The sequence below is a fragment of the Rutilus rutilus genome, assembly GCF_951802725.1.
Source record: "Rutilus rutilus genome assembly, chromosome: 9".
Taxonomy (NCBI): Eukaryota; Metazoa; Chordata; class Actinopteri; order Cypriniformes; family Leuciscidae; genus Rutilus; species Rutilus rutilus.
In genome coordinates, this window is record NC_140223.1 from 29,573,207 (window position 1) to 29,600,947 (window position 27,741).

General features: G+C 36.0%; 1 protein-coding gene and 1 long non-coding RNA gene across 5 annotated transcripts; one reads left to right on the top strand and one right to left on the bottom strand.

Moving 5' to 3' along the window:
• Positions 1-32: 32 nt before the first annotated feature.
• LOC311297072 (sialic acid-binding Ig-like lectin 14) lies at positions 33-25,940 on the bottom strand. Of its 4 annotated transcripts, none has more exons than XM_084419175.1 (9): positions 25,857-25,934; positions 21,313-21,391; positions 20,654-21,043; positions 20,045-20,335; positions 19,564-19,824; positions 19,249-19,347; positions 2,523-2,640; positions 2,324-2,378; positions 33-741 (listed from the first exon to the last, which is right to left on the bottom strand). In XM_084419175.1, exons 2-9 carry the CDS (start codon positions 21,371-21,373, stop codon positions 373-375), a joined length of 1,644 nt encoding a protein of 547 aa, XP_084275301.1. In that variant the 5' UTR covers positions 21,374-21,391; positions 25,857-25,934; the 3' UTR covers positions 33-372. The 4 variants fall into 4 exon arrangements, with proteins under 4 accessions (XP_084275301.1, XP_084275300.1, XP_084275303.1 ...); XM_084419174.1 differs by lacking the exons at positions 19,249-19,347; positions 19,564-19,824; positions 20,045-20,335; ... (1 more) ...; positions 21,313-21,391; positions 25,857-25,934 and adding exons at positions 2,893-2,991; positions 3,208-3,462; positions 3,679-3,969; ... (1 more) ...; positions 4,951-5,029; positions 5,208-5,278; XM_084419177.1 differs by lacking the exons at positions 33-741; positions 2,324-2,378; positions 2,523-2,640 and adding exons at positions 18,273-18,682; positions 18,883-19,000 and having other exon boundaries at positions 25,857-25,940.
• Positions 21,924-25,260, top strand: LOC311297094. The gene is made up of 4 exons (XR_014628751.1): positions 21,924-22,817; positions 23,074-23,157; positions 23,245-23,297; positions 24,717-25,260. It is a non-coding gene; the product is annotated as an uncharacterized lncRNA (long non-coding RNA).
• Positions 25,941-27,741: the final 1,801 nt, after the last annotated feature.

Genomic DNA, 27,741 nt, shown 5'->3' on the forward strand with positions numbered 1-27,741 from the left:
ATACCAGTATAAACAATAAGGGAGAAGGCAACTATCAGCAGAAACTTTTTTTTATTAACTAAAACATATATTTGCAGCAGTTTCAGGAAGTTCAGAAACTTAAATACATATTTAAAACCACAAAAGTAAAGAAGAAATGAAGAGAAATACAAAAGCATTATGTATTTTTTTCAACAATTCTATATATATATATATAAAAAACAGATGTTGGAGACTAATCTAATGAAACATTCTGTATTATGTTGCAATCACCAACAATTTTTGATAGACACATAAGGGATAAAAGCTCTAAATTAATACATTATATATTTTCTTAAACATCTGACCTTACAAAATGAAACGTTGTTGTGTGTAGTTAAGACTTTTAGCTCCTTAACTTTTAAGCATCTGAGAATTAGAATAAAGTTCCTCCTCTCCCTCCATCTGTTTCTGGTTGGGTGTTTCAATCTGGTCATCTCCATCCTGAAGGGCCTCTCTTTGCTTCCCATCTCCTTTCTTGTCCCTCTTGATCTCAGCGTAGTCTGTGTCTGTAGGTTCCCTCTCTCCCTCTTCAGGCGGTCTGTTCTTTAGAAGGGAGTAGTCGATGTTGGCATAGTCCACCTCTCCTCCTTGCATCTCGACTGCTTCATCGTCCTCTGCTCCATCTGTTGGTGCTGCTGTGTCTGTGGTCCCTCCATCAAGCTGTCCATGAAGAGGTGTCTGTTCATTGGTTCCACTCTGAGCTACATCTGTCTGCACAGTCTGATACATACAGAACATATCCTTACATTAAAAAGGTTAGTTCCCCCAAAAATGAAGAAAAAAATTTGTCATTAATTACTTACCTCAAAAAGATCTAAAGGGATCGTAAAACTAATCCATACAAATTGAGCGCTTTAGATTAATATATTTTTTAAATATTATAACTTATATACATCACATGAATGAACCTCATTGTTTCTTGCGGAAGCTTAAATGTGGTGCGTAACATGAGATTGAACCTCATTGGTTCTTGCTGAAGTTTAAACATGCTGCGTAACACAAGAATGAACCTCATTGGTTCTTGCTGAAGCTCAAATGTGCTGCGTAAAAAGATTGAACCTCATTGGTTCTTGCTGAAGCTCATGGGTTCTCATACATCAAGTAAACATGCTTGAGCTTCCATTTAACACAACTGATGTGTGTGTTGATGAATGTTTATATGTGAATAAAAGCCTCAATTCAATCTGTTCATCATTTGAAGCGATTGTGTCTCTTCAGAAAATGTGGACTAAACCACTCGATTCATACAGATTAGTTTTACGATCTCTTTATTAACTTTTTGAAGCATCAAAGTGGTAGTTGCGTAGACTATCAATGAAGGGACAGAAATCTCTCAGATTTCATTAAAATATCTTCACTTGTGTTTCAAAGATGAACAAAAGTCTTATGGGTTTTGAACAACATGAGAGTGAGCAAATGATGACATCATTTTCATTTGGTGAAAATCATCCTTTAAACATGGCTAGTGATTTTTTTTCTGTGCACCACTAAAATGTCAATCAGGTGATGTCACCTCAGAGGATTCTGTCAAAGCCTATGTAATTTTTGGATATTATCATGTTTGAATGATGCAAATATATATATATATATATATTTATTAATTTTTTTATTTTTTTTAATGTTAATAATTACATTATACTTCTACACAGATGTTTTTGACCCCCATCATTGTCTTGAGGTGGCAGATTTTGAAGATTGAGTTTGAGATTGAGATTCAGGGTAATCTGTGCGGTTTTGTCGTAAAAATATACATATTTAAAACTTTATAAAAGAAAATAACTGGCTTCCGGCAACGGTTGACGCGCGTTCACGGGAGATAGATGCCGGCGTATGACGTAGGACGTAGCGTTTGATTTAACTATACTTCGTTCTACGTCACAACGCTTACTACGCTACGTCCTACGTCATACGCCGGCATCTATCTCCCGTGAACGTGCGTCAACCGTTGCCGGAAGCCAGTTATTTTGTTTTATAAAGTTTTAAATATGTATATTTTTACGACGAAACCGCACGGATTACCCTCAGAAGGCCTTCGTTTATCCCCCTGGAGCCGGATGGATTACTTTTGTGAAGGATGCATGCACATTTTTGGGACTTGAAGGAGGCGGACCCCATAACTTGACATTATAACCACTGAAAGATCTAAGACATTTTCAAAAATTTCAAAAATAAAAATGATTGACATATGCATCTCGAACGGCTTGAGGGTGAGTAAATCATGGGTTTAATATCATTTTTCCCTTTAAGGTTGCGACAGTGATATTTCCGTTTTAACTTTAAAAAATATTTGGATCTGTCTTACCTCCAAATTAATGTCAGTGTCCGGATTTTCTGTTGCCACTTTGTGTCTTTTGCCTCTGTTAAGAAAATATATTTAGGGAATAAGACTCGAGATTTGAAGCTGACAGTGCAAAATGTTCAAAACCGCTATACATAAGGACAAATGACGTTTGATGGACTTTTAGGCAGTTTTTAGGAAAAGAAGTAAATGGCAGGCCTACCTGTGGCAAAACACCCAACAACACAAAATCATTGAGAAGATGAATGCTGAACATGCCATTCCTGCCACAAATGTGAGTATCGTTTGGGTGTCCAATTTCTTCATAAAACCTTCTAAAACTTAAATGTAAAAAACACAGATTGTTACTAATTTAAGAAAATGTCCAATGTTCTGAAGTGAGAGTAACATATTCTGGAAATCCTAAACTTAACCCACACCCTAAACCTACTGCTAAAATCTGACTGATTGAGAGGAATGTTATTCAAGGACCAGAAAAGTTGTCAATCCAGGAACATTGGCTAATTGGCTAAATCAGAATCGCCCTGAAATAAACATATAGTGTCTAAAGTGCATAAAATGCTGAGTATTACCTGAAGTTGTATTGGTGGAATTAAGCAGATCCTCTTTGCCAGGCAAGTTTCCACCTCCGGGAGTGAAGGACTCGTTTATTTTCGATTCATTTGTGTCACCTAGCACGTGATAAATGTTTGATGTTATAATTAGTAAAGATATATATTCAGACTTTAGGGCTGTCCCCTGCAAACACGCAATGAACTTTCCAAGATGTGTCACAATTCAGTATTTCAACAGTTGCTGACATGTTGTCAATTTCGTAATTTTTTATGTTGTAAGTCTGTGACATTGTTAGGTTACCAACATTTCATGTGGAATCTGGTTCTACTTACGAATGACATTGATAGTGATGGATGCATTCAAAGTCTCCATCATATAAGTCATCTCACAGACGTATATCCCAGCATGCTCCTTTCTCACATTGGTAATTATGAGATTTCCTGATGAGTTCCTGATTTTATCTGCAGTTCCACTGAAACTCCATACAGGATCAGAGGACGGTGGGTGACTCTCAACAGTGCAGGTCAGGTGGAGAGTGTCACCTTCCATCACTGTGTCATCGCCAAGAATTCGAAGAGTCTGTACATCTGAAAAAGAGCAACTGCATTAGTTTTGACACCATATAGACACAGTATGCAAGAAAAAAATAATTTTAGTTCTACTCATTGATCAATGGTAGAAGATGATCTCAGCAGTGACGCCTATGCTCTTCTGAACTGAATTTCAGAATTTTTGTTTTTAGCAATTTTTAAAGAAACATGCCTTTTCAAGAAGTTTGGTTAAATATGTATATTTGTACTCACACGTGACTTCTAGAGTCCTACTGGCACTGATGGTTTTGTCTCCATAGCTCACGTCACATCCTACAGTGGCATTGTGCATTTTGGAGGTTGGAGTCAAGAGCAAAGTTGAGTTGTGAAGGCTTCTGGGGGTGATCAGAGTGATGTCATCCTTCAGATTGGTGATATTTTCTCCTCTTGTCTTGATCCACCATGTTATTTCAGGTGGAGTTTCCGGGCAAGGAGAAGGAGCTGAACATGTCAGATTGGCTTCCACTCCTTCACGGAGAGGAGGAATATCCATTATAGGCTTGTCTGCAAAGAGATAATGAAGACATTGCAGATTTCCAAAGTGTAAATAATTGAGTCATTTTTTTGAGGACAGATTCAGATCAAATGCATATTTTACTAAGATGAAAAGAAAAAGCAGTGTGATTAGCAGAGCACAGCCATGCGTTTAAGTTTCTTTCTTTAAGAGATCATGTCCAACATAGTTCCTCTGCTGAGATTATGAAATCCTAGCATCAGAAAGTGTGCAGTGAGCTGAACATCCCTCTGAAACAACTGAGAACTGAAAGAGAACATCAGACTAGAGAAAAGGGCAAGACCTTTTAAACTTTGCCAAACACAAGCAAGCATTACCTTGAATGATGATTTTAACTGTGGGATTATATGTGTTTCTCTGTGTTTTCTGCCCCTCCACTCTGAATGCATATTTATTTTCACCTTCCGCTTTTATATCTTTCATGATGATGCTGCAGTTGTTTTTGGTCAGATCAGGTTCAAGCATCTTAATCCGTTCTGTTTCAGTTTCCTTCTCTTCCAGATTGTTTTTATTTTGTGTACTCACTTTCCCCATGAAAATGTTTCTATTTTTGTTACATTTAACATTTGTACACACCATCCACTGAACGTTATCAATAGGTTTTGCTTCTTCTGGATAGGTGAAGGTACATGAAATCAGAGCACATAATCCTGTAACTGCAGTAATTTCTGGCGGATTGAAGGTGATGTTCCAGTCCGCTTTACTTTTGCCTTGAATAACAGAAGAAAGTGATGAAGTACCTGGACACAGGACATCTCATATCTTAATAACAGTTGCTTGTTCATGCTCAATACATGTGCATGTATGAAGCTACACAAACTTCACATGTGTATATGATGTACAAGTATTTCACTCATAGAAGTGCAGTGATGTTGAGGAGTGTGAGGTATAGTTTTATTAAAATATTTTTATTTTCAAATTTAATACAAATATTTAATTAAAAAAGTTACTGTAAAACATGTACTACGTACCTGTACACAAAATACTGAATACTAACATAGAGAGGATTGTACAGCTTGAAATGATCTGCATTTTAAACATTCCACAGATCTGCACACAAAAAAAGAAATATTGCTTGAGCATTATAGATGCTATGCAGTCAAATTTCCAATATATTATTCAATATTTGAATGCAAATGCTTTGGCAGTGTACATATAAACCATGTGTCATGGCAGTAAAGAAAACGGCATATGTAATTAAAACTGACAGCATTAAAATTGACCTTACCGCTTCAAGTCAAACCGTTCACAGTGTTCTCAGAAGCTTTATTGTAAAACTGCAGAAGCAGCACATGAGTGTACAAACTGCATCCTTCCTCTAGTGGAGCACTTCCTCATTAAACTGACTTGCACATATAAGGGATTGTTGTGCATGACAAGCATAAATATGGAAATAATTAGCATAATTCAGTAAAACACATACATTAACCATACTTTGATTCTGTCAGGTATGGGGGTGATGGAAGGAGCAAGGACTCAATTGCAGGGAAAACCAGGCTTTATTAATAATAAAAAAATAAAACAAAATGCAAACAAAAAATACCCCGAGGGGGTAAAACAAGACTGACTTGACCACAGGAGGAACATAGAAGGAACATACGACTAGACAAGGTGAGACAAACGTAAGCACGACTAAAAACTGCATTAGACTATCAAACAAACAATGTAGCACACAGAGAGTATATAATGACCTGGCAAACCATGAGGGCAAAAGAACACATATAAAGGAAGCTGAGAACAAGAGGAACAGGTGAACACACTCAGACAAACGAGGACTCAACAAGAAAGGGAGCTGAGAACATGAAGAACAGGTGACAACAATCAGACAAACAATAGCCGTTTCGCAATATGCGTTCTTGTCTGTACTTGTGTTCTTGTGGACTTGTGAAACGTCATCAGTCGCTGCCCATGTACTGTTCCAATTCAAAGTTCACATCTAGCCAAGTCCAGTTCAAATCCCCGGATGAGTTCTTGTTCCGCCCCTTTTACCGAGGATGCATCGAGAGGTGACTTGTGTGGACTTGAGACAGCCAGGTATCCCAGAATGCATCTCACATCAACCAGCAAGCGTCAATAGCAGATTAGAAACCCCGCGTAATTTAAAAATGCTACTGTTATTGTGTCACGAAATGTAGTTTTAAGAGTTTTTCAGGCGAGAATGTAGTTGTTTAAAACTCAAATCTTTGGTTTATTTATAAAGATAGCGCCTATTTGAAAATTTGATCTGACGGTTTCGGAGTTGGGAGATCCAGGCGATCACTGGACGCTCAGCGCTCATGTACCCCGCCGAGAACAGCCTTTTCTCGGCTAGTGCTGCTAGTTAACATGAGATATAAATTGTCTTGTGTTTATCTAACGGGTGATTTATTTTTGTATTTTTTTGTCTCATTAATCTAGCAAAACGTTTTGGCTGAGGGCAAAGTGAAGTTTCATAGCTTTATATATTTAGTCTATTTAACTTTAACGTTGTAGCCTAGAGAGCTGACTTATGTTTGACTGAATCGTTTGCTTTATTATTGTATAGCTTCTTATACCTTTTAGGCTACTTATACTTTTATAATGGCTATTACTGATCATTAAAACTGACATTTAACAAAAAGGGTTATGTCATTTTATTTTATATATTTAAAACATATAAAATATTTTATTATACATGTTGCCTACATTCTCTTCACTGTATGTACATATATAATACAATAAAATGACACAATCCTGTCTCTTTTTGCTAAATATCAGTTTTAATTATCAATATTATAATGTTTTTTTATGTATCATATTTTTTAAATGAAAACAAAAAGAGTCAGGGTTGTGTTTTATATTTTGTGTTGTTATAAATATATGCAGTGAAGATAATCAATTGCGTTGCCTGAACCACATTTGTGTGGCCATTATATGTTTAAGATGTTTTTAAATGAAAATGAAAAGAGGCAGAGTGGTGTTTTATAACATATTTTGTTTTATTGTAGCCTAAATATACATAAAGAGATAACCGGAGTACCCAGAGCGAGCTGAGTGACGATATCAAAAACGCCGCTGTTCCATTTGCAGAAATATCAGACTTGCGTTCTACCGTCCTCGCGAGTTCCTTCTCCTGAGTCGAACTTGTCAAGTCCGAACTACCAAGGACTCAAGTCCGAAGTTTGCGTACTTGGTATTGAGAAACGGCTAAGGACTCAACTAGACAAGAGGGCGTGGTACTGGGAAACAAGGAGACAGGAACAGAGGAGCACATGGCAAACACAAACAAAGACAAAGCCATATTATGTTCAAGCACAACACAAACATAGAGACATGAAACAAAGACAACACAGTCAAAGCTGCCATACCCTGACAGATTCAAATGTATCTATAGCCAAAGAATTTGTTTTTAGATTTGGAAGAGATAAAGGCAATTAAGTTTTGGTCTAATGGAAATGGAAGAAAACATATATTTTACTATAAAGCTTCCAGTAAAGCCAAGTGACCACATTTATTAAATTAATTCACAATATTCACACGTTCTTTCTTACAGTTTTTCTCAATTGCTTAAAAACATTTCTTGAAACTATGCCTCATATTTTCAAAACAGTAAACACAAATCCAACGTCTCACCCAGTTCCCCAAACATCCTATTTTCAGGTCTCAAAACCATTCACTCTTGCTGAAAAACCAAACGTTTGCCCTCAGACATCACACACAAGCCCTCACAAACACACTCACTACAACATAGTCTAACACACTGGTGCAATATATTCAAAACAGCATTTCCAAAACTGGTAAGTTATGTTGCTTGTGGTTCCCCCCCTCACAAACCTTTTCACAAGATGAACACAAAAGACACAACCAATGGATACATTGGCACATTTTTTTATTCCGTAATGTACGGTGGCCGAGAGAGCTCAACGCCCAGCAACTGAAGAAAACACATGCAAATAGAAAAAAACACCCGCATATTACAGTTTTTCTCGATTGTTTACACACATTTTCTGAAAGCATGCCTCATTTTCTCAGAACTCTACACACAAATCAGAAAACACACACACAATGGGCAAAACCCCTAAATTCTCCTGCAAAATGAAACTTTACATTCAAAACAATGTTATTTCTTCTCAAAATGGTATTTTGTTTTCAAATGACACACACAAACCATCATATGAATAGACATTTATAAGAACCAGTTGAACACTAATGTGCTCAATGTAAAACACTATGATGAATGGAAAACACTTCTTCTCCATTCATCATAATGACTTAGGCCTTTTTTTTGTTCAGTGTTACACTTACTACAGACTTACTACATTGTAAAATATTTGTGAATATTGTTTTTATACTCAGAACACACAAATACACGGTAACAGATATATTTTATTTTTCCCACAAAAACAATGTACACAGTGTACATCCCAACCAACACAAAGTTGTACATACAGTGGTCTACATACAACACAACAGAATAATTTACTGTATACACAGTAAAAAAAAAAAAAATTCCAATGTTGGCATCCATTGCTCCATTGAAGAGCTCACCTGTTGCCCTTTTATGCTAAAGCTCTGATTGCTAATTGTAAAACTGTGTGACGGGTGTTTGCCCATGTGATGAGTCAGTGTGCATATTTGAATGGCAGTGTGTTCCTTGTGAAAACAAGAGATTTTCTGCATGAAAATTGTGCCAAAAGCAGAGAATTGTGTGTAGTGTTTTGAAAAAGGTGTGTTTTAGAACTGCAATTTGAGTGTAAAGTAGGAATTGTGCTTGTAGTTTAGCAGAATTGGTTCAGGGGGTTGGTGAATGAGTATGTTGTGGTCATTGTGTCTCAAGTACCAGTATTTGTGTGTAAACAATTCGATGATGTAAGATGTAAGAAAACATCTTCATCAGTTTCACAACACACGTGTGCTCCAAATAACACAACACAACCAAATACAGAAACGCGCTGCAAAAGTTCACAACACAACCAAGTACAGAAACGCGCTGCACATAACATAGACCACAATGGAAATGTTTCCAGGGGAACCAAATAAGTGACAAACCCGGCTGGGACGTGCTTATTGCTCGTGAGCATCCCTATGCCCTGCTCCCTTCGAAGGGCAGACGGTAGAGCTCTTGAAGTGGGACTTTGGAGTGAGCAGGACACTAGTGTGCCATTATGTAATGAATTGATTATTGATTGATTATGTAATAAATATAATGCTGTTAACATAACGGTTGCAAATAAATATATTATTTTTTACAAAAAAGCTTTTAAAATATGCGTTATATATCTGTGTGTGAGTGTCTCAACTTTAAAACTTTGGACCCTACATTACCTAACATTTCTTATGAAACTTTTCTTTATGAAAATTTAAACATAACATGAAAAAATGTGTACAGTGTAACTGATGTATAGATTAATATCTTTCCCTCATGTTCTTTTTTATTTATTTTAGTTTTCAGCTCATTGTTCTTTTCTCATTTGTATTCTGATAACATTGAACATATTGTTAATACATTTTGTATATTATATGCAAGTTGTATGTCATAAAAATTTAATCTCTGTATGTTTTTCAACAACAACAACAACAAAAGTTAAAAGAAATAAAATAAAATGAAGTAGACTTCTGAGCTGTAAGCACGTCCCAGCCGGGTTTGTCACTTATTTGGTTCCCCTAGAAACATTTCTGTTGTGGTGTGTGTTATTTGCAGCGCGTTTCTGGTTGTGTTGTGAACGTCTGCAGCGTGTTTCTGTACTTGGTTGTGTTATGAGTATTTGGAGCACAAGTGTGTTGTGAAACTAATGAAGATGTTTTCTTAATTTGTGGGTGTTTTTTTCTATATGCATGTTTTTTTTTGTTTTTTTTTTTTTTGCATGTTCCACTGTATTGTACAGTACAATACACCAAACAAACAAAAAGAAATACTCTGCCCCAGCATACTGTCTTTGGTCTGGGTCAGGCCAGAGAATCTTGTCAGCATCACAGGCTATTTTGGCCCTAGCCAAGCAGCGGGGGTAAAATCCACTTGCATGCCTGTTCCCCACTGGCACGCATCAGCTGAAATATTTGGCAGGCTTCTTCCAGTTCATCGTCTTTGTGTAGAAAAATAGAAGTACTGATTACTGTATCTGTAACACATCCTTTTTATAAAATGGAAGCATTCAGAAAACTCCATCTGTATGTGAAGCAATTTGACACATTTCATTTTATTACAGTGGTATAGGGCAACAGCTACAGTACATGTAGCATATGTGTGTTGTAACAGCACACTCAAAAGTTACAGTAGAGAGCAGTCTGAAGTACATCTACCTGTTTTTCTCCCTGAAGGGTCTTATGATCGGCACTGCTTTTCTCTTTGGCCTTGCCCTTCACCTTCCTCATCCTCTTCCTTCACCTCCCTTACGAAACAAAAGTATACTTCAAGTTAATTTTATGAAGTATACTTGAGTAATGTTCAAGTATATTTTTAAGTATACTTTATGTAGTAAGTATACTAATGTCAATATGTACTAGTAGTAAACTTGTAAGTGTACTATTTTAATACCGCTTGGGACTAAATTGGCCCACTTGAAGTATATAAAAGTATGTTTAAGTGTACTATAAGTGTAACAGTAGTAAACCTTAAGTGCACAACTAGTTCATAATTATGTTTCTCATTTGTACTGCAAGTGCATGAACTTATGAGTATACTAGTAGTTTACTATTTTAATACTTGTAACAACTTTGAAGTATACTCTCTCAGTAAACTACTAGTTTAGTAGTTTTATACTACAAGTTTTCTTTAAGTGAACTTAACATCATACTTATAGTTTACCATTTATATATTATTTTTGCTCTTTTAGTGTACTCTCAGTAAACTACTAGTTTAGTTTTATACCGCAAGTATATTAGAAAGTTTTCTTTTAGTGTACTCTCAGTAAACTACTAGTAGTTTATACTACAAGTTATCTTTAAGTGAACTTAACATTATACTTATAGTTTACTATTTATATACAATTTTGCACTTGCAGTAGGCCTATAATGTTCAAATGTTATTTTTTATACTTGAAAAATACCTTTAACTGTACTTTAATTTTAAAAACCTTTTATTAGCTTCATGCATCCTTTTTTATCAACACTTGAATGTCGGTAAGTTTCATAAAGAAAGGCAACATTTTAAACAAAATAGTTGAGAAAATCACATTTTTGTCAAAGACTATGCCTTGATCAGATTCAGATCGATGATCAAACACAGATGGAGTAAATCGAGTCCGACACCCCCACAGCTTCAGTCGTTTTCTCTTAATGGGTTACGCTTCATTTGGAAACATTAAGCAGTTTTGATTTACAAGCTGTTTAATGTTTGATGATCACATTATTTTACATTTGAGTGAGCAATCTTCTATCACTTGTTTCAGCTTCTTCTTCTCCTGTGTGTGTTTTGATCTGGAGATTCTGTACTAGAAGATGTGTCATAGCGCCCCCTACCGTATACCAGTGAAAACATGGATAGCTGGAAACACCAGTGGACTAGCCTACACAATAATTCAGATACGCAGAATTAGAAACATATCTGTTTTATATCAATATTTTAAACAATATTTTCAAACAAAGTTTCATATGAAAACCGATGTAAAAAAAGTATATTTAATAGGCTACTCGATCAAAAGAGTTAAAGGGATACTCCACTTTTTTTGGAAATAGGCTCATTTTACAACTCCCCCAGAGTTAAACAGTTGAGTTTTACCGTTTTCGAATCCATTCAGCCGATCTCCGGGTCTGGGGGTCCCACTTTTAGCATAGCTTAGCATAATGAATTGAACCGGTGTAATGGAAATTTTTATTCTAGCCAGCTTATACCATACATGGTGTTAAAGAAACTGCAAGTTGCATATCATCTTCTTCCTTACTGCGGAAGAACGAGGTCAAAATGACATTTGCAGAAAGGACAGTTTGTTCTTTCTAAATACAGATAAGCTCGCTTGCACTAAGAGCAAAGGTGTTGCATTGGAAAATATATACTCAATTGTTTTTAATGGCATATGTGTGTAAGTGTGTGCGTATAAAGGGGTGTTAGAATAAGTGTGATAAGTTTTCTGTATATAAGCTGGGCAAATAGGAGAAGTCAGTGCGCTTCTCATATCAGACTCTGACTGATGTGTGAACGGCCTTCCTTGCAAGAAATAAAGATCTTTATCATTTTTAAAATCTCCAGCTGTCTTCCAATTATTGTTTAAAGTCTAGAAAGAATTTCCACAACACCGGACAAGACCATTAGCATCTCTCTCAAAAAAAATGAACAAAGAGTTTCGATATTTTTCCTATTTAAAACTTGACTCTTCATACTGTAAAAAGTGATTCTGAGTTTTAGTCAGGTGGACTAGTAAAATCATGTCCTGTCAACTTGCAGTGTCTCACTACACAATAGGATGAGTTATGACAACCTCAACTTGAAGGGAAATGGAAAACTTTAAATAACGTGTTCATATAACAACAAAGCATAGGTTCTATCAACTTTCTGTGTAATGCGCATGTGCCAGAAACTCTACGTCATGGTGACGTACTATTTGAACGAATTTGAGGCAGACGCGCCATCGCCATTTTTCTGCACGAGAAGTTGCTGATGCAAGAAAAGACTAAGGAGCCCGCGTTTGAACGAGTACAGGTGGACCTTTATGGACTGCAAATAATGAAATGAGTAAGTATACCCTAATTTGTGCTTTCTTTCATGTTAAATTAGGCTTGTTTCGTTAGTGCACCTCGTCCGTGTTTTGATTCCAGGCACATTTTGATTAGCATTTGGCAAACTCGATTAACGTTAGTTATCAGGAGCCACATAGCCTGACTACGTCAGACTTCTTACTTCCGCTCAATTTCATTTCGCTTCTGTACTCAGTCTGAGACAGCGTAATAGCTTTACGTTTTCCTCCGGCCTGAAAACAGCCGGCCAATCAACGAACAGAGGGCGGGCTGAGAGCCGTGACGTGGACGCTGATTGTACCGTGGATGCGTAGATTTACTTCACATAATCTGTAAAAGTCGTTCACAGCCATGTTCACTCCGGTATTTCGCTCGATGGTTTTGTTTTCGCATCATACTACATGTGTTTACAGTGGAAGTTAGATGCGGCTGAGCATGCGCATAACACACGCCATAACCAAACGTTATGTGATAGGAGCCACACGCACTGCCAGGCAAATTTCTGCTCGCTCGACAGAGACACCGAGCTGCTGTCGAGACGTGAGCAGAAAGAGAAGTCGACTCGTCATTATAAGTTAATGTTTATAAATAGATCAAATAGTGTAACGTTACATGTAAGTTATTTTTAGCGTGTTCTTAATCGGATCTCATTATCGTTAGAAACACCTAATAACCAGTAACGTTAACGTTAAGTTTATATCTGAAGCAGCGCCGCCAGTCCATATTTGTTTAACATGACAAATAAAATGCTTGATTGACTTATGTTTCTTAAACACCCTGTTGTTATTTTTTCAAATGACATAGGCTACCATATGAATGTTTTTGAGCACGTACAAACGGCGTGTCTTCTGTAACGTTAGCAGCTAACGTTAGGCCTATAAGGTAAGTTGCGATGTAAGTTATTAATATAAGTTAATACATTTTTGTAGTGTAATAATCACATTATTAAACTTGTAATTTGTGTTACCTGTGAAGCTCTGAAGAATCATGAAATCAGAATTACGTTATTTGTAGAAAACATTTTCACATAATGAAAGCTATATGTATAGCATTGCTCACTTTTATATTGACAGCAACATCATCAGTATAATATTCAATGCATCACCCAGCCATAGAAAAAAAAAAGTGTTTATTTTTTTCCTCATTATATTTGGGGAGTAAGATGTTTTAGAGCTACATGATTATGACAAAAATCATAATTTTCCTATTTTGCCTATTATAATGTTGAGTGAAATTAAAATGTTTTAACTTGTTAATGTTTTAAGACTGTCACTGAGACCCTGGCATCTTTGTTAAATTTGTAAATGTATTTATGTTTTTATAGATCAGCAAAGAATTCACCAGGCTTGTGTCAAAGGACCCGAGCAAGTCCTTTTTGGAAGGCCTAGATGGTCATCTCTCAAAGCTGATACAGTTATTCAGGTCAAAGCGGTATGAGGACATTCCAGAAATGACTTCAGTACTGGAGAACCTTGATAAGGATGTGACTCAATTTATTTTAAAGCAGTCTTTCTCTCTCCAAAATGACAATTCTGTGATCATTTACTCACTTACTCACAACATAAACCTAGTGATAGTGACATATTTTCATACAATGAAAATGAAAAACGATTTGTATGTCATATTCAAAGTCTTCTGCAATCATACAATCTCTTTGTATGATGAAAACATACACATTTCAGTCTTTGTTTACAATCATGTTTTATTGTATTAGCTACTACATAAATATCAAGCCTCATTGCATTGGTTCTTGCAAGACTTTTGATCAAATGTCATGACACAAGAACTAATGAGGTTTGATGTTGTTGTTGTAGTATGTCGTAGTAACATCAACACTGATATGATCAGTTCATTACACAAAGTTTTAAAACTTTTAAAATAGGCAACAAGACTCATCCACTACTTTTAACTGCATTTTTTATAGCGTTGACTTGTCCTTTATAGAGCTTAACAGCCTAGCCATTGTTCATTTATTAATATTTTTGCATGTGTTTGGAGTGGCATGCTGGTGAGTAAATGACAATTATCTTTGGTAACCTATCCTTTTAAATCCTTTAAGTGTTGTTACAACCCCAATTCATTTAAGGCAGGGGTGCCCAATCCTGCTCCTGGGGAGCCAAGATCCTGCAGAGTTTAGCTTCAACCCCAATTAAACACACCTGAACCAGCTAATCAAGGTGTTCAGGATCACTACAAACTTCCAGGCAGGTGTGTTGAACCAAGTTGGAGTTAAACTCTGCAATACATTATTGGCCCTCCAGGAGCAGACTTAGAGTGCTTTCACACTGGGGTCATTTGCTGCAGTACGAGCCCGAGCGCGATTGTTCCCGGCTCGTGTTGTTGTTCACTCAGCTGCGCATAATAGCACCGAATTAATAAAAAACACAATATATTGCCCCATGTTCTGTTTTCTATCATGCGCCATGAACGTTTGCCATGACGTAATATGCACGCAAACGCACCAGGTTTCGATAGAATCAAGTTGAGTGTGGTGGTGGGGGGCGGGAACAATCGCGCTCGGGCTCGTACCGCAGCAAACGAGCCCAGTGTGAAAGCCCCCTAAACTAAACTGCCAGTGTGAAAGCACCCTTAGACACTCCTGATTTCAGTGCCATGAGCGTGTTACACCCGCTATTAAATCTTATTTTGGTGCTGAACAAAAAGGTAACAAACAACTGTTGTTGCACCACATCACTGGTAAATTATTTACAACAAAAGTGTACAAGTGTAAATGTGCAAATTTGAAATGAATGTTTTTATTTTTTCTAAAAACAAGACAGAGAGAGGGGCAGAAAGGATAAACGAATAAAGAAAAACAAAGGATTGAACCAATAAAGCTGGTACTTTAACCATCCTTTAATTTACAGACAACAAACCAAAGGATGAGGACTGCAGCATTGCTTGGCCTGCCGTGGTACATGCGAGAGAATCCTTCAAAATTCATGAAGATATGTGAGGTAAGCTGAAACCTTTAAGGCAAAACAAGGAAAAATTGCAGGGGTCTGTAAATTGTTTGTGTAATTGGTTTTAAGTAATAGTACCTTGTTTTGTTTGCATTCTATAAAGCCCAGTGACATTGAAGAGGAAGTGATCAAGGGTGTGGTGATAGGAATCCTACTGGTTGTGGAAAATGTGATGGAACCTCAGTCAGCGTTCTACAATGACGTTGTCCTGGTGATTGAGGAAGAAGTGGTAATGCGTCACCTGAGTGCTGTACCTAATGCTTTCCTGGACCTGATGGGTCTGGTGTACGCATTAAACCTTGACTACCCAAAGAAATTCACTTTTGAAGTGATACAGCGCCTGTTTATTGGTGTTGGATCAGACTCTTGCAATGCAAGAGTTCACTCTTTGAAGAGCAAGTTGCTGAGATAAGACAGAAAACAAATGTTGGTATTCTTGATTTTCAAACAGACTGTTTTCTTGTTACCTTGTCCTGCTTGCTCTTTCCTTGTCATGTTTCTATGAGTGGGAATTGAAGACACTGTTTTTAAATAGTTTAATCTGTGAAGGTTTTAATACAGCTTATTGTGAATTCTTCATGTACACTTGTTCCTGCAATGAAAATATCTGATAATGACAAGGAGAGTTATTTGTACTATTTTGGCTCTAAGATGGGTCTGTGCATAGAGAAGTTTGCACTTGTTTGTGTGAGCTGTATATATGTGAGGGTTTTTCTTGTGGTGTTTTTTTTATCTTTGCAAGATAATTCTTTGTGTCTGTGTCTTTTGGGTGCAATGCATCTATTTAAAAAAATAAATGCTGAGAGTTTCAATTTTGCAGTTGTTGATTTCATTAAAAATCTGGTTCCAGATAGATATCTAGAACTTCTTGTTAAAGCAAGCAATGAAGTCCAGTAAACTCAAATAGTTAAGTTATGATGTTGAGGAAAAATGACTATTTTATGTCAATTAGACTTGGTTAATGGTTGTGAAAACATGAAAAATTAAGTTCAACCAATATGTTTTTCAGTTGACTTAACTAAAAATTATAAATGCTTATTAATTGATACAGTACGTTGACTCAATTTATTGCAAGTTATTTCAACAAATACATAAAAGTTGAGTGAACTTAAATCCTAACGTTGGCTAAACTTAACTGAGTCAATGCAACAAGATGACTTGACTTAAGTCAAGTTGTGTCAACAAATCATGTTTTATACTGTAGTTACATCGTGTACTAAGACCGTAGAAAATCGCAACTTTTCATTTTCCGTCGGTCTTAGTACACGATGTAACTACAGAAGAGTCAAGTTTTAAATAGGAAAAATATCGAAACTCTTTGTTAATTTTTTTTGAGAGAGGGTCTTGTCCGGTTCAATTCATTATGCTAAGCTATGCTGAAAGTGGGACCCCCCCAGACCCGGAGATCGGCTGAATGGATTCGAAAACGGTAAAACTCAACTGTTTAACTCTGGGGGAGTTGTAAAATGAGCCTATTTCCAAAAAAGTGGAGTATCCCTTTAACACAACTACAAGCCAAGTATACTTAGTATATCTCGATCAAAATATTGAGTACAAGTATAGGCCAAGTACACTTAAGTGTAATTAAATATATTTTTGAGAAGTATATAAAATGTAGACTGAAAGTATGCTTTCTTCTTTTTAGTTGAAAAGAAGTATACTAATAGAACACTTGAATAAACTTATTTTCCATGCTTATTTTATTTACTCTATAAGCTATTCCACCCGAAAGTTTGTTACTATATAAAGCTGAACATGTTAGTTTATACGACAGTGTGTAATATTATGTTTTTAAAAAAGTATTTAATAAACTACTCAATCAAAATAGTAAACACAAGTACAAGCCAAGAATACTTAGAATACTTAATTATACTTTTAAGTATATCTCGATCAACAAGTAGAGGCCAAATATACTTAGACTTTTCTGTCAGTATAAGTCAAGTATACTTAAGTGCAATTTGAAGTATATTTCATACATAAAGTACATTTCTGAGAAGTATATACAAAGTAGACTGAAAGGTATACTTTCTTATTTTTAGTTTAAAAGAAGTATACAAATAGCACACTTGAATAAACTTCTTTTTTGTAAGGGCTCTTCCTCCTCCTCTTCCTCCTCCTCTTCCTCCTCCTTCTCATCTTCCTCCTCCTCTTTCTCATCTTCCTCCTCCTCCTTCTTCTCCTCCTCCTCTTTCCCCTCTTCCTCCTTCTCCTCCTCCTTCCTCCCTCCTCCCTCCTCCCTCCTCCCCCCTCCTGACTTGAGTGAACAGTATTGAATACTAGTGCTTTCTAAATGACAACATGGTGTAGGCAATGAGAAATTGTATGTGTCAAAACAGGGGAATAGTGTTTATAGATTAGAGAAATGGGTGTGCTTTTTGATAAATGGTGTTATGGGTTTGAAATTTTAGATCAAAAGCCTGGTTATAGTGTTTAAACAATCAAGAAAAACTGTAATCTTATATCTAATAGGCCTAATATATTACATTTTTCAACAACAACAAAAACTCCACACAAATGTCCATGTTCTACACAGTTTCTCATATGTATGGATAATGAACACCTGGGGGGTATACAATTTACTTTAGTTCTACAAACATCCTTTAAAACAAAGAAAGGGTGAAATGATGAATTTGAACACTTTGAAGTAATTCACAGTTTAATTGTAAAAAAAAAGTACACTGGAGCAAGAAGAAAACAATATGGAATGACAAAACTTTTAATTTTTTTCAATTACTTTAAATAAATAAAAACTTTTACATTTTTCATATTGTATAATACAATATACATTTATAAATGGATAAGGATTTTTAATAAGCTCAAAATAATAAGCAAAAAATAAGCTCAGATAGGATGAAGTTTCTGTACTGTATTTGTAAAAAGTATAGCCTGTATTAAATATTGACTAAATTATATAAACATAATAAATGAAATAGCAATAACCTCCAGATATTTTACCATTTTAGATTAAGCAAAATCCAGCATAATGGGAATTTAAGGACCTCCCTATGTGCTTTTTTAATAATAAACTTTCTGATGTCCTTGTTGGTCATAAAAAACCTCCAGTATAACTTCAGTGTCTGTGTTTGCGGCCATCACTTCATGTATCGTGTCTCTGCTGGAAAAAAATATTCAGGGAATAAGACAAGCAAATGGAGTAAAATATACTGATTATCATGACTGTGGACAACAGTGTTCACATGCTTTCACATCAACCAGAACCCCATCTCAATATCACTCAGAACACCTTCATGTAAATAGTATAAGATATGCACAAGGCGCAACAAAATGTAGACATTTTAAGCACTTCCTTACCTTTGCCAAGACTCGTGACAGCACAAAACCACAGAGAAGATGACTGCTGAAACTGATATTCCAAACAAAAATCCTATTATCATTCTAATGTCCACTTGCATTTGGATAGCTTCTTTACCTTGAATTTAAGAACACAAATTGTTATAGTCTTGAATTTATTACATTTGTCTATATGTGAATTATGTTTGTAAGTCTATGTCATGGTTATCAACATTTCATATGGAATCTGGTTCTACTTACGAATGACATTGATAGTGATGGATTGAATGGAAGTTGTCAATCCAGGAACATTGGCTAATTGGCTAAATCAGAATCGCCCTGAAATAAACATACAGTGTCTAAAGTGCGTAAACTGCTGAGTATTACCTGAAGTTGTATTGATGGAATTAAGCCGATCCTCTTTGCCAAGCAAGTTTCCACCTCCGGGAGTGAAGGACTCGTTTGTTTTCAATTCATTTGTGTCACCTAGCATGTGATAAATGTTTGATGTTATAATTAGTAAAGACATATATTCAGACTTTAGGGCTGTCCCCTGCAAACACACAATGAACTTTCCAAGATGTGTCACAATTCCGTATTTGAACAGTTGCTGACATGTTATCAATTTCGTAATTTTTAATGTTTTAAGTCTGTGACATTGTTAGGTTACCAACATTTCATGTGGAATCTGGTTCTACTTACGAATGACATTGATAGTGATGGATGCATTCAAAGTCTCCATCATATAAGTCATCTCACAGACGTATATCCCAGCATGCTCCTTTCTCACATTGGTAATCATGAGAATTTGTGCAGACGTGTAGTTCCTGATTTTATCTGCAGTTCCACTGAAACTCCATACAGGATCAGAGGACGGTGGGTGACTCTTAACAGTGCAAGTCAGGTGGAGAGTGTCACCTTCCATCACTGTGTCATCGCCAAGAATTCGAAGAGTCTGTACATCTGAAAAAGAGCAACTGCATTAGTTTTGACACCATATAGACACAGTATGCAAGAAATACATAATTTTAGTTCTACTCATTGATCAATGGTAGAAGATGGTAGATCTCAGCAGTGACGCCTACGCTCTTCTGAACTGAATTTCAGAATTTTTGTTTTTAGCAATTGTCAAAGAAACATGCCTTTTCAAGAAGTTTGGTTAAATGTGTACACTTCTACTCACACGTGACTTCTAGAGTCCTACTGGCACTGATGGTTTTGTTTCCATAGCTCACGTCACATCCTACAGTGGCATTGTGCATTTTGGAGGTTGGAGTCAAGAGCAAAGTTGAGATGTGAAGGCTTCTGGGGGTGATCAGAGTGATGTCATCCTTCAGATTGGTGATATTTTCTCCTCTTGTCTTGATCCACCATGTTATTTCAGGTGGAGTTTCCGGGCAAGGAGAAGGAGCTGAACATGTCAGATTGGCTTCCACTCCTTTACTGAGAGAAGGAATATCCATTTTAGGCTCCTCTGCAAAGAGATAATGTAGACATTGCAGATTTCCACAGTGTAAATAATTGAGTCATTTTCTGAGGACAGATTCAGATCAAATGCATATTTTACTAAGATGAAAAGAAAAAGCAGTGTGATTAGCAGAGCACAGCCATGCGTTTAAGTTTCTTTCTTTAAGAGATCATGTCCAACATAGTTCCTCTGCTGAGATTATGAAATCATAGCATCAGAAAGTGTGCAGTGAGTTGAACATCCCTCTGAAACAACTGAGAACTGAAAGAGAACATCAGACTAGAGAAAAGGGCAGGACCTTTGCCAAACACAAGCAAGCATTACCTTGAATGATGATTTTAACTGTGGGATTATATGTGTTTTTATGTTTTTCCTGCCCCTCCACTCTGAATGCATATTTATTTGCATCTTCCGCTTTTATATCTTTCATGATGATGCTGCAGTTGTTTTTGGTCAGATCAGGTTCAAGCATCTTAATCCGTTCTGTTTCAGTTTCCTTCTCTTCCAGTTGGTTTGCTTGTTGTGTACTCACTTTCCCCTTGAAAATACTATCAGTTTTACATTGACCATTTTTACACACTATCCACTGAACGGTATCAATAGGTTTTGCTGCTTTTGGATAGGTGAAGGTACATGAAATCAGAGCACATAATCCTGGAACTGCAGTAATTTCTGCCGGATTGAAGGTGATGCTCCAGGGCTTATTTCCATTGCCTTGAATAACAGAAGAAAGTGATGAAATGCCTGGACACAGGACATCTCATATCTTAAAATAATAGCTGCCTGTTCATGCTCAATACATGTGCATGTATGAAGCTACATAAACTTCACATGTACATAGTGTGTATGATGTACATTTTACACATAGAAGTGATGGTTGAGGAGTGTGAAGTGTAGAAGTTTTATTTTAAAAAATACATATTTTTTCAAATTTAATACGAATATTTAAACTTAAATGTAACTGTAAAACATGTAATACATACCTTTACACAAAATATTGAATACTAACATAGAGAGGATTGTACAGCTTGAAATGATCTGCATTTTAAACAGTCCACAGATCTGCACACAAAAAAAGAAACATTGCTTGAGCATTATTATAAATGCCATGCATTCGAATTTCCAATATATTATTCAATACACTGAAAAAAATGATTATGGCCCCAATTAAATTAAGCATAATGAAATTTTGCTCATTTAAATCATTTAAATTTAGTTGTTGACTTTAATAAAAAAAAATCATTGGTTTTATGAGAATGACATGCATTTTGAATCTAGCTATGTGAATTAATTAAAGTCACTTAAAAAAAATTAAGTTGGTTCTTTGCGCATGTGCACATCTTTGGCGCCTTTCCAGTCAGCTTCTTCAAGCAGTGCAAGAGTCGGAGTTGAATTTTTTTGGAGGTGGAGTTTTTTGATTCCATTTGCACAGTAAGTAATAATTCTTATTATATATCACTGTTTATTACAATACAGTTTGTTGGTTGTATAAAGAGTATAAAATGCTCTGGTTCAGATTCAGAACATGTAAAGTTAACGTTATAGCAGCTAGACAAAAACACACAGCGACCGTCAAATACTTTGCGCGCGCACACCATAATTGTTCAAATATTACTGATTTTATGTCACGGTATGTACTTTTAAGATATTTTAGGCGAGAATGTAGTTTTATAAACTTCAAATATGGTCTTTGTTTATAAAGATAGCTCCTAAAAATTGTTCAACGTTTTCTGAGCTCCAGACCGTCATCCTCCGAACAGACTGTTTACGTTAACGTTATACACCCGGTTAATCTGGTTATACCTAAGTCCTTAAAGAATTTGCTGCGGCTTCTAATGTGTCTTTGGTGGTTACACGTGAGATATAAATCGTTCTGGACGGGTAATATTTGATCTATTATTTCTTTTAGAGCAGCTGGGTGTTTTTAGCCGAGCGCCTGGCGTTTTCAGTGGCTGAAAAAGACTTTGGTGAACTCGCGGCGCAAACACGTCAATTTAGCGTGTGCTTACATAGAAAAACTATGGAGTGGAAAACGACTTCTGTGGGAAAGGCCTCTAAGTTAATCGTTATACGGTTTGCATTACCGAAAAATTAAAACTTCAGTTAGCGATTATGGGTTTTTGAAGCAATGAGGGGGAGATTGTGTTTCTGCTTCCTTGTAAGTTACTTTGTCAGTCAACGACTGTGTGTGCTGTAGTATTTTATAATTATGTGGATAATTTCATATTGGTAAAGTTCAAAATATAGCATTGGATTTCTGAATCTTTCAGTGACACAAGTTAACAATAGGGATCCTGTAAATATGTACCTGTAATTATGATCCTGTGATTTAAGCAAACATCTTTACTACTGAAACATCTCCTATTTTCGCTAGTTTTATTGTGTGGTTGTGGTATGTTCAGTATATATCTTGAACTAACAATAATAATCATTGTGTGCTTGCTTTCATTTGAGGTGCTGTCTGCGCATGCGTGACACTGAGGTTCCAGTAAGTAATGTTTCATTATGGAGCATCATTCATTACAGTTAACAATCTATTGACTGGTTAAAGAAAATAGTGGTTATGAAGCATAATATAATATGCTCAACGCTAAAGCATTTACATTTGGTTATGCTTTTTTAATCTTTACTACTGACTGAGACAACCCCTAGTTTCACTAGCTTTAATGGTGTGGTATGAAAATGTATCCAGATTCCAGAACAAACAATAATAATCATTTTGTGCTTGCATGCTTTCATTTGAGGTGCTGTCTGCGCATGCGTGACGCAGAGATTCCAGGTTCACGTTTTCAGTCCAGTCCCAGAGTTTTTTTCAAACGATTTGCACAGTAAGTAATGTTTCATTATGAAGCATCATTCATTACAGTAAACAATCTGTTTACTGGTTAAGGATGTGTTTTTTTTTTGTACCTTAGGTCGACATTGGATGTTAAGTTGCTGGAGTTTTATTATTCCAACACTTTGCACAGTAAGTAATTTTATATTATTATAAATTAAAATTATAATAATTATAATATATCAATTTTATTATTATCATCACTCATAGTAGGGGTCTTAAAGGGGTCATGAACTGCATTATTTTGTTTTATAAATGTTGCAAAGTTCCACTTGCAATGTCAGTATGATTTTACTTAAAATTGCCATAATTTAGAAATAAAATCAGTTTTTCCTTCCCTGATTCTAGCCCTCTGATTTGAACGCTTTGCTGTGATGCTTAAGTGTAAACGGAAGCAAAAAAACTAAATGTAATGTCCGCACACTGATATAACGGCTCCTTAGACATCAGACATTACGTTTAGTTTTTTGCTTCAGTTTGCCTCCTTTGTCCTGCACCTGAGCCCAGTTTGGGTTTGAGGAACTTGCACACCTATTTTGTATTATTGACTTAAGTGAAAGCACCCACTGATTGCCTAACAAGCTATTGCATATTGCATTTTTCTTCAATATCGTGCAAGCCTAACGATGAGCATTGTAGCCGATCACAGACATTATGAGAGTGTGAATGCTGTGATCTAGTCATTGCAACTTGATTTTTGCGCTCACAAAGGATTTCATCATAACTAACAGTGCAAACACAATGTAAATAAAAGGTTAGTTGATTATAATGGGACATTTGGCAAGAGTCCAGATTCAGAACTCACCTAAAACTTGCGCTGTTTGATTGACAGCTCCAGCGATTTTAAAGGGAGCGTTCTTTGATCGCTTTCTATATATAATTTAATCAGTTTAAATAACAGATTGTTTTCATGCTACTACCTGGCACTGCACATTATTTTGCACTCTTCAAAGGCATGTTTATTGCTTAGTTGCTCAATCCAGTGTTAGCGTCAAGCATGTTATTTACCTACTACTTTTCATGCGCAAATCAGTTTTAGCAGGGCCACAGTGGTAATGATGTAGTAGGCGTTGATCTTCTGCGGTCTTCTCGAGACGGTCTTTCACCGATAAATAGGTACCGGTATACTCCCAAACTAGTTGTTTTCTGAGCTTAGTTAATAACAATAAAAGCTGTTACAATTATAGACAAACGCAATGTGCTTAAGATACCAGCACAAACACTATATAATGTATGAATTTTGTAAATGACTACCTAAATGATCCACAACTGTTTTGTGTGTGTGTGTGTGTGTGTGTGTGACAATTATTTGCCTTTTTTGTCCAGAGCTGTTAAACTGCCCACTGTTCTTCAGAAAAATCCTGCAGCTCTTGCAGATTCTTTGCTTTTGCAGCATATTCTATTTATATTTAAAAAAAATTAAAACATCTTACTGTTTTAATAATTATATATATATGTTGTGGTCCTAATTTCCTTTGATTGTATAGACTTTTCAAACAGTTATGAATCAAAAACAATTTCTAATAACAGTTTCTTGTCATTTAAATATAGGACACTCAAAGAAATTAGTTCTTGGAAGACCTGGCAAACATCACCATGGGCATCACCGTGATTAAAAAGGAAAGGGGAGTTCTTGGAGAGTATGATGACATCGGCATTGTTATTGAAGGAGAAATGATTCTGGAGCAGATTAAATCTTTTGCACAAGCCTGTGCAATGATGCTGGGTGCAATCTATGCATTTGATTTGGCATACCCAAAAGAACTCAAGTACTATTTTGAATTTGTTCAGAAAGTCATTCTGCAGATGGATTCTGAAAGGCTGTCCTCCAAAATTTCAAAGACTGAAAAACAGTGTAATGCTGTAATCATTTTGCAACATGCATGAGTGTTCAGCCTCATGAAATTTGTTGCATGAAATGTGAGAACTTTGTTTTTAGGAGTTGTACAGTTTTATTGATTCACAAACAATGTGCTGTTGCCTGTTTCCACATGTGATGTATTTTTTATGTTTATGAATATGCAATGTTATTTGTTGGCACTTTTTTTCAACATTTGAGCTTTTGGCACTGTTTTAATGATTAAAAAACAAATGTATTGTGGCCTATTCCCACTTATGATTTATTTATTTTTAAATTCACAAAGAAAAGGACTTATTAAACGTTCACTACATTTGATGGCAGTCATTAAAGATAAGTTTAAAATATTAAAGTAATTTCTCTGTGTATTTGAAAGCCATTTAATAACCTCATACTGTCAATTAAATACCTCTAGATGTTTAACTAGTAGATTTAGCTTAATAATTTTGACTACTCAATAAAAATAAATAAATAATTTTAGTAGAAGTAAGATGATTAAACGGGTGGAATTACAAAAAAAAAATTGATTAAATTCAACTAAATGAGTTTAGTAGAAGTAACATGATTAAATAGGGGTGGAATTACAAAAAATAATTATACTAAGGTAACTAAATAAAATTGATTAAGTCCAACTTAATTGATTGTACCTACATTTAAACAAATGCATTGCGTGGAACCACTTACGATAAAAAATTTTTTGTAAATTCAATGAATCATTTTTTTCAGTGTATTTGAATGCAAATGCTTTGGCAGTGTATATATAAACCATGTGTCATGGCAGTAAAGAAAACGGCATATGAAATTAAAATTGACAGCATTAAAATTGACCTTACCGCTTCAAGTCAAACCGTTCACAGTGTTCTCAGAAGCTTTATTGTAAAACTGCAGAAGCAGCACATGAGTGTACAAACTGCATCCTTCCTCTAGTGGAGCACTTCCTCATTAAACTGACTTGCACATATAAGGGATTGTTGTGCATGACAAGCATAAATATGGAAATAATTAGCATAATTCAGTAAAACACATACATTAACCATACTTTGATTCTGTCAGGTATGGGGGTGATGGAAGGAGCAAGGACTCAATTGCAGGGAAAACCAGGCTTTATTAATAATAAAAAAATAAAACAAAATGCAAACAAAAACTACCCCGAGGGGGGAAAACAAGACTGACTTGACCACAGGAGGAACATAGAAGGAACATACGACGAGACAAGACTAGACAAGGTGTGACAAACGTAAGCTCTGACTAAAAACTGCATTAAACTATCAAACAAACAGTGTAGCACACAGAGAGTATATAATGACCTGGCAAACCATGAGGGCAAAAGAACACATATAAAGGAAGCTGAGAACAAGAGGAACAGGTGAACACACTCAGACAAACGAGGACTCAACAAGAAACGGAGCTGAGAACATGAAGAACAGGTGACAACAATCAGACAAACAATAGCCGTTTCTCAATATGCGTTCTTGCCTGTACTTGTGTTCTTGTGGACTTGTGAAACGTCATCAGTCGCTGCCTGTTCCAATTCAAAGTTCACATCTAGCCAAGTCCAGTTCAAATCCCCGGATGAGTTCTTGATCCGCCCCTTTTACAGATGTTGCCAGTTAACAAAATAAATTAATTGACACTGAATCACGTTTTAGATTGGCTTTATTATTCTCTATTTATTGAATCACTTGTTTAAATTTCCTTTAAGCTTTTCAATGCTCTGAACTGAATGGTTCAACAAATAACAGGTGATTGTTTGGTATCACTCAGCCTCAAATACTAGATTACACTATTCAAGTGTAGAAACTCAAAATGAATAGTTAACAAAACAATATCTTTACAGAAATACCAGTAAAGCCTTATAAAGTGTCAATTTCTTGAAGTACAAATTATTACAAATGTTAGGGCACACTTTCGGGGTGAAACAATACACTTTGAAAGCAAACAAACACGGTAGTGGCACCCTACAAAAACACAAAATCACTGTCAGCCTTTTCATCATGTGCATTAAAGCACTATTTCACAAATATATCAAATATAACATACACAAGACATTATGCACCTCATTCACATTTGTTTAGCACATACACATTACATTAAGAACTTACCGAACTCTTTTATAAAGACTTCGTAATGCTGGTCACGTGCATCAATCAAACATCTCCAGCCATCTCGAACTCTAACCACCAAAATACACAGTATACATACACAGAATGAAACGAGCATAGCCTATTACACCAGATTAAATGATGATTATTACATTTACTTACATAGAACCTCGATTAAACCCAGGATGATAATCATCTTTGCACACGACTGAATGTGTCTCTCATGCACTGCTTTAGCCGTCTTTCTCTGTATCGCGCTATGATGACGTCATCATAAGGGCTCGCTTTCCTTAAAGGGGAAGTACTCTCTAGCTTATAAATTCAGATACCACCCGGCTACATTCTCCCCTGCTGACATGTCAACGCCCTCGGTGACAGCGTAAGAATTTCTCAGCTCTTTAACTGCTTCTCGGAAGAATACGGTACCCAAATTAGCTATCATTTGAGAAACAGCATTATGATTTAGGGCTGATCTAGGCTCATGGTGTGGATTTGAATGTTGACCCACATTAGATCTGGTACTCCTTCGAAGTGTGGGCAAACTAGAAACCCCACCTTCCTCCTGAAACCCTCCCCCAAGTTCTATTCCAGCCGGAACCTCGGGATCACAAGGAGA

What these genes read in the sequence shown, in the direction of transcription:
- LOC311297072 (XM_084419174.1), bottom strand. Translation starts at nt 5,020, where the DNA reads ATGTTTAAAATGCAGATCATTTCAAGCTGTACAATCCTCTCTATGTTA. An exon ending in ATTCAGTATTTTGTGTACAG is followed by an intron (nt 4,690 to 4,950) that starts GTACGTAGTACA and finishes CTGTTATTCAAG; the next exon opens with GCAAAAGTAAAGCGGACTGG. An exon ending in ACACTGACATTAATTTGGAG is followed by an intron (nt 742 to 2,323) that starts GTAAGACAGATC and finishes TGTATGTATCAG; the next exon opens with ACTGTGCAGACAGATGTAGC.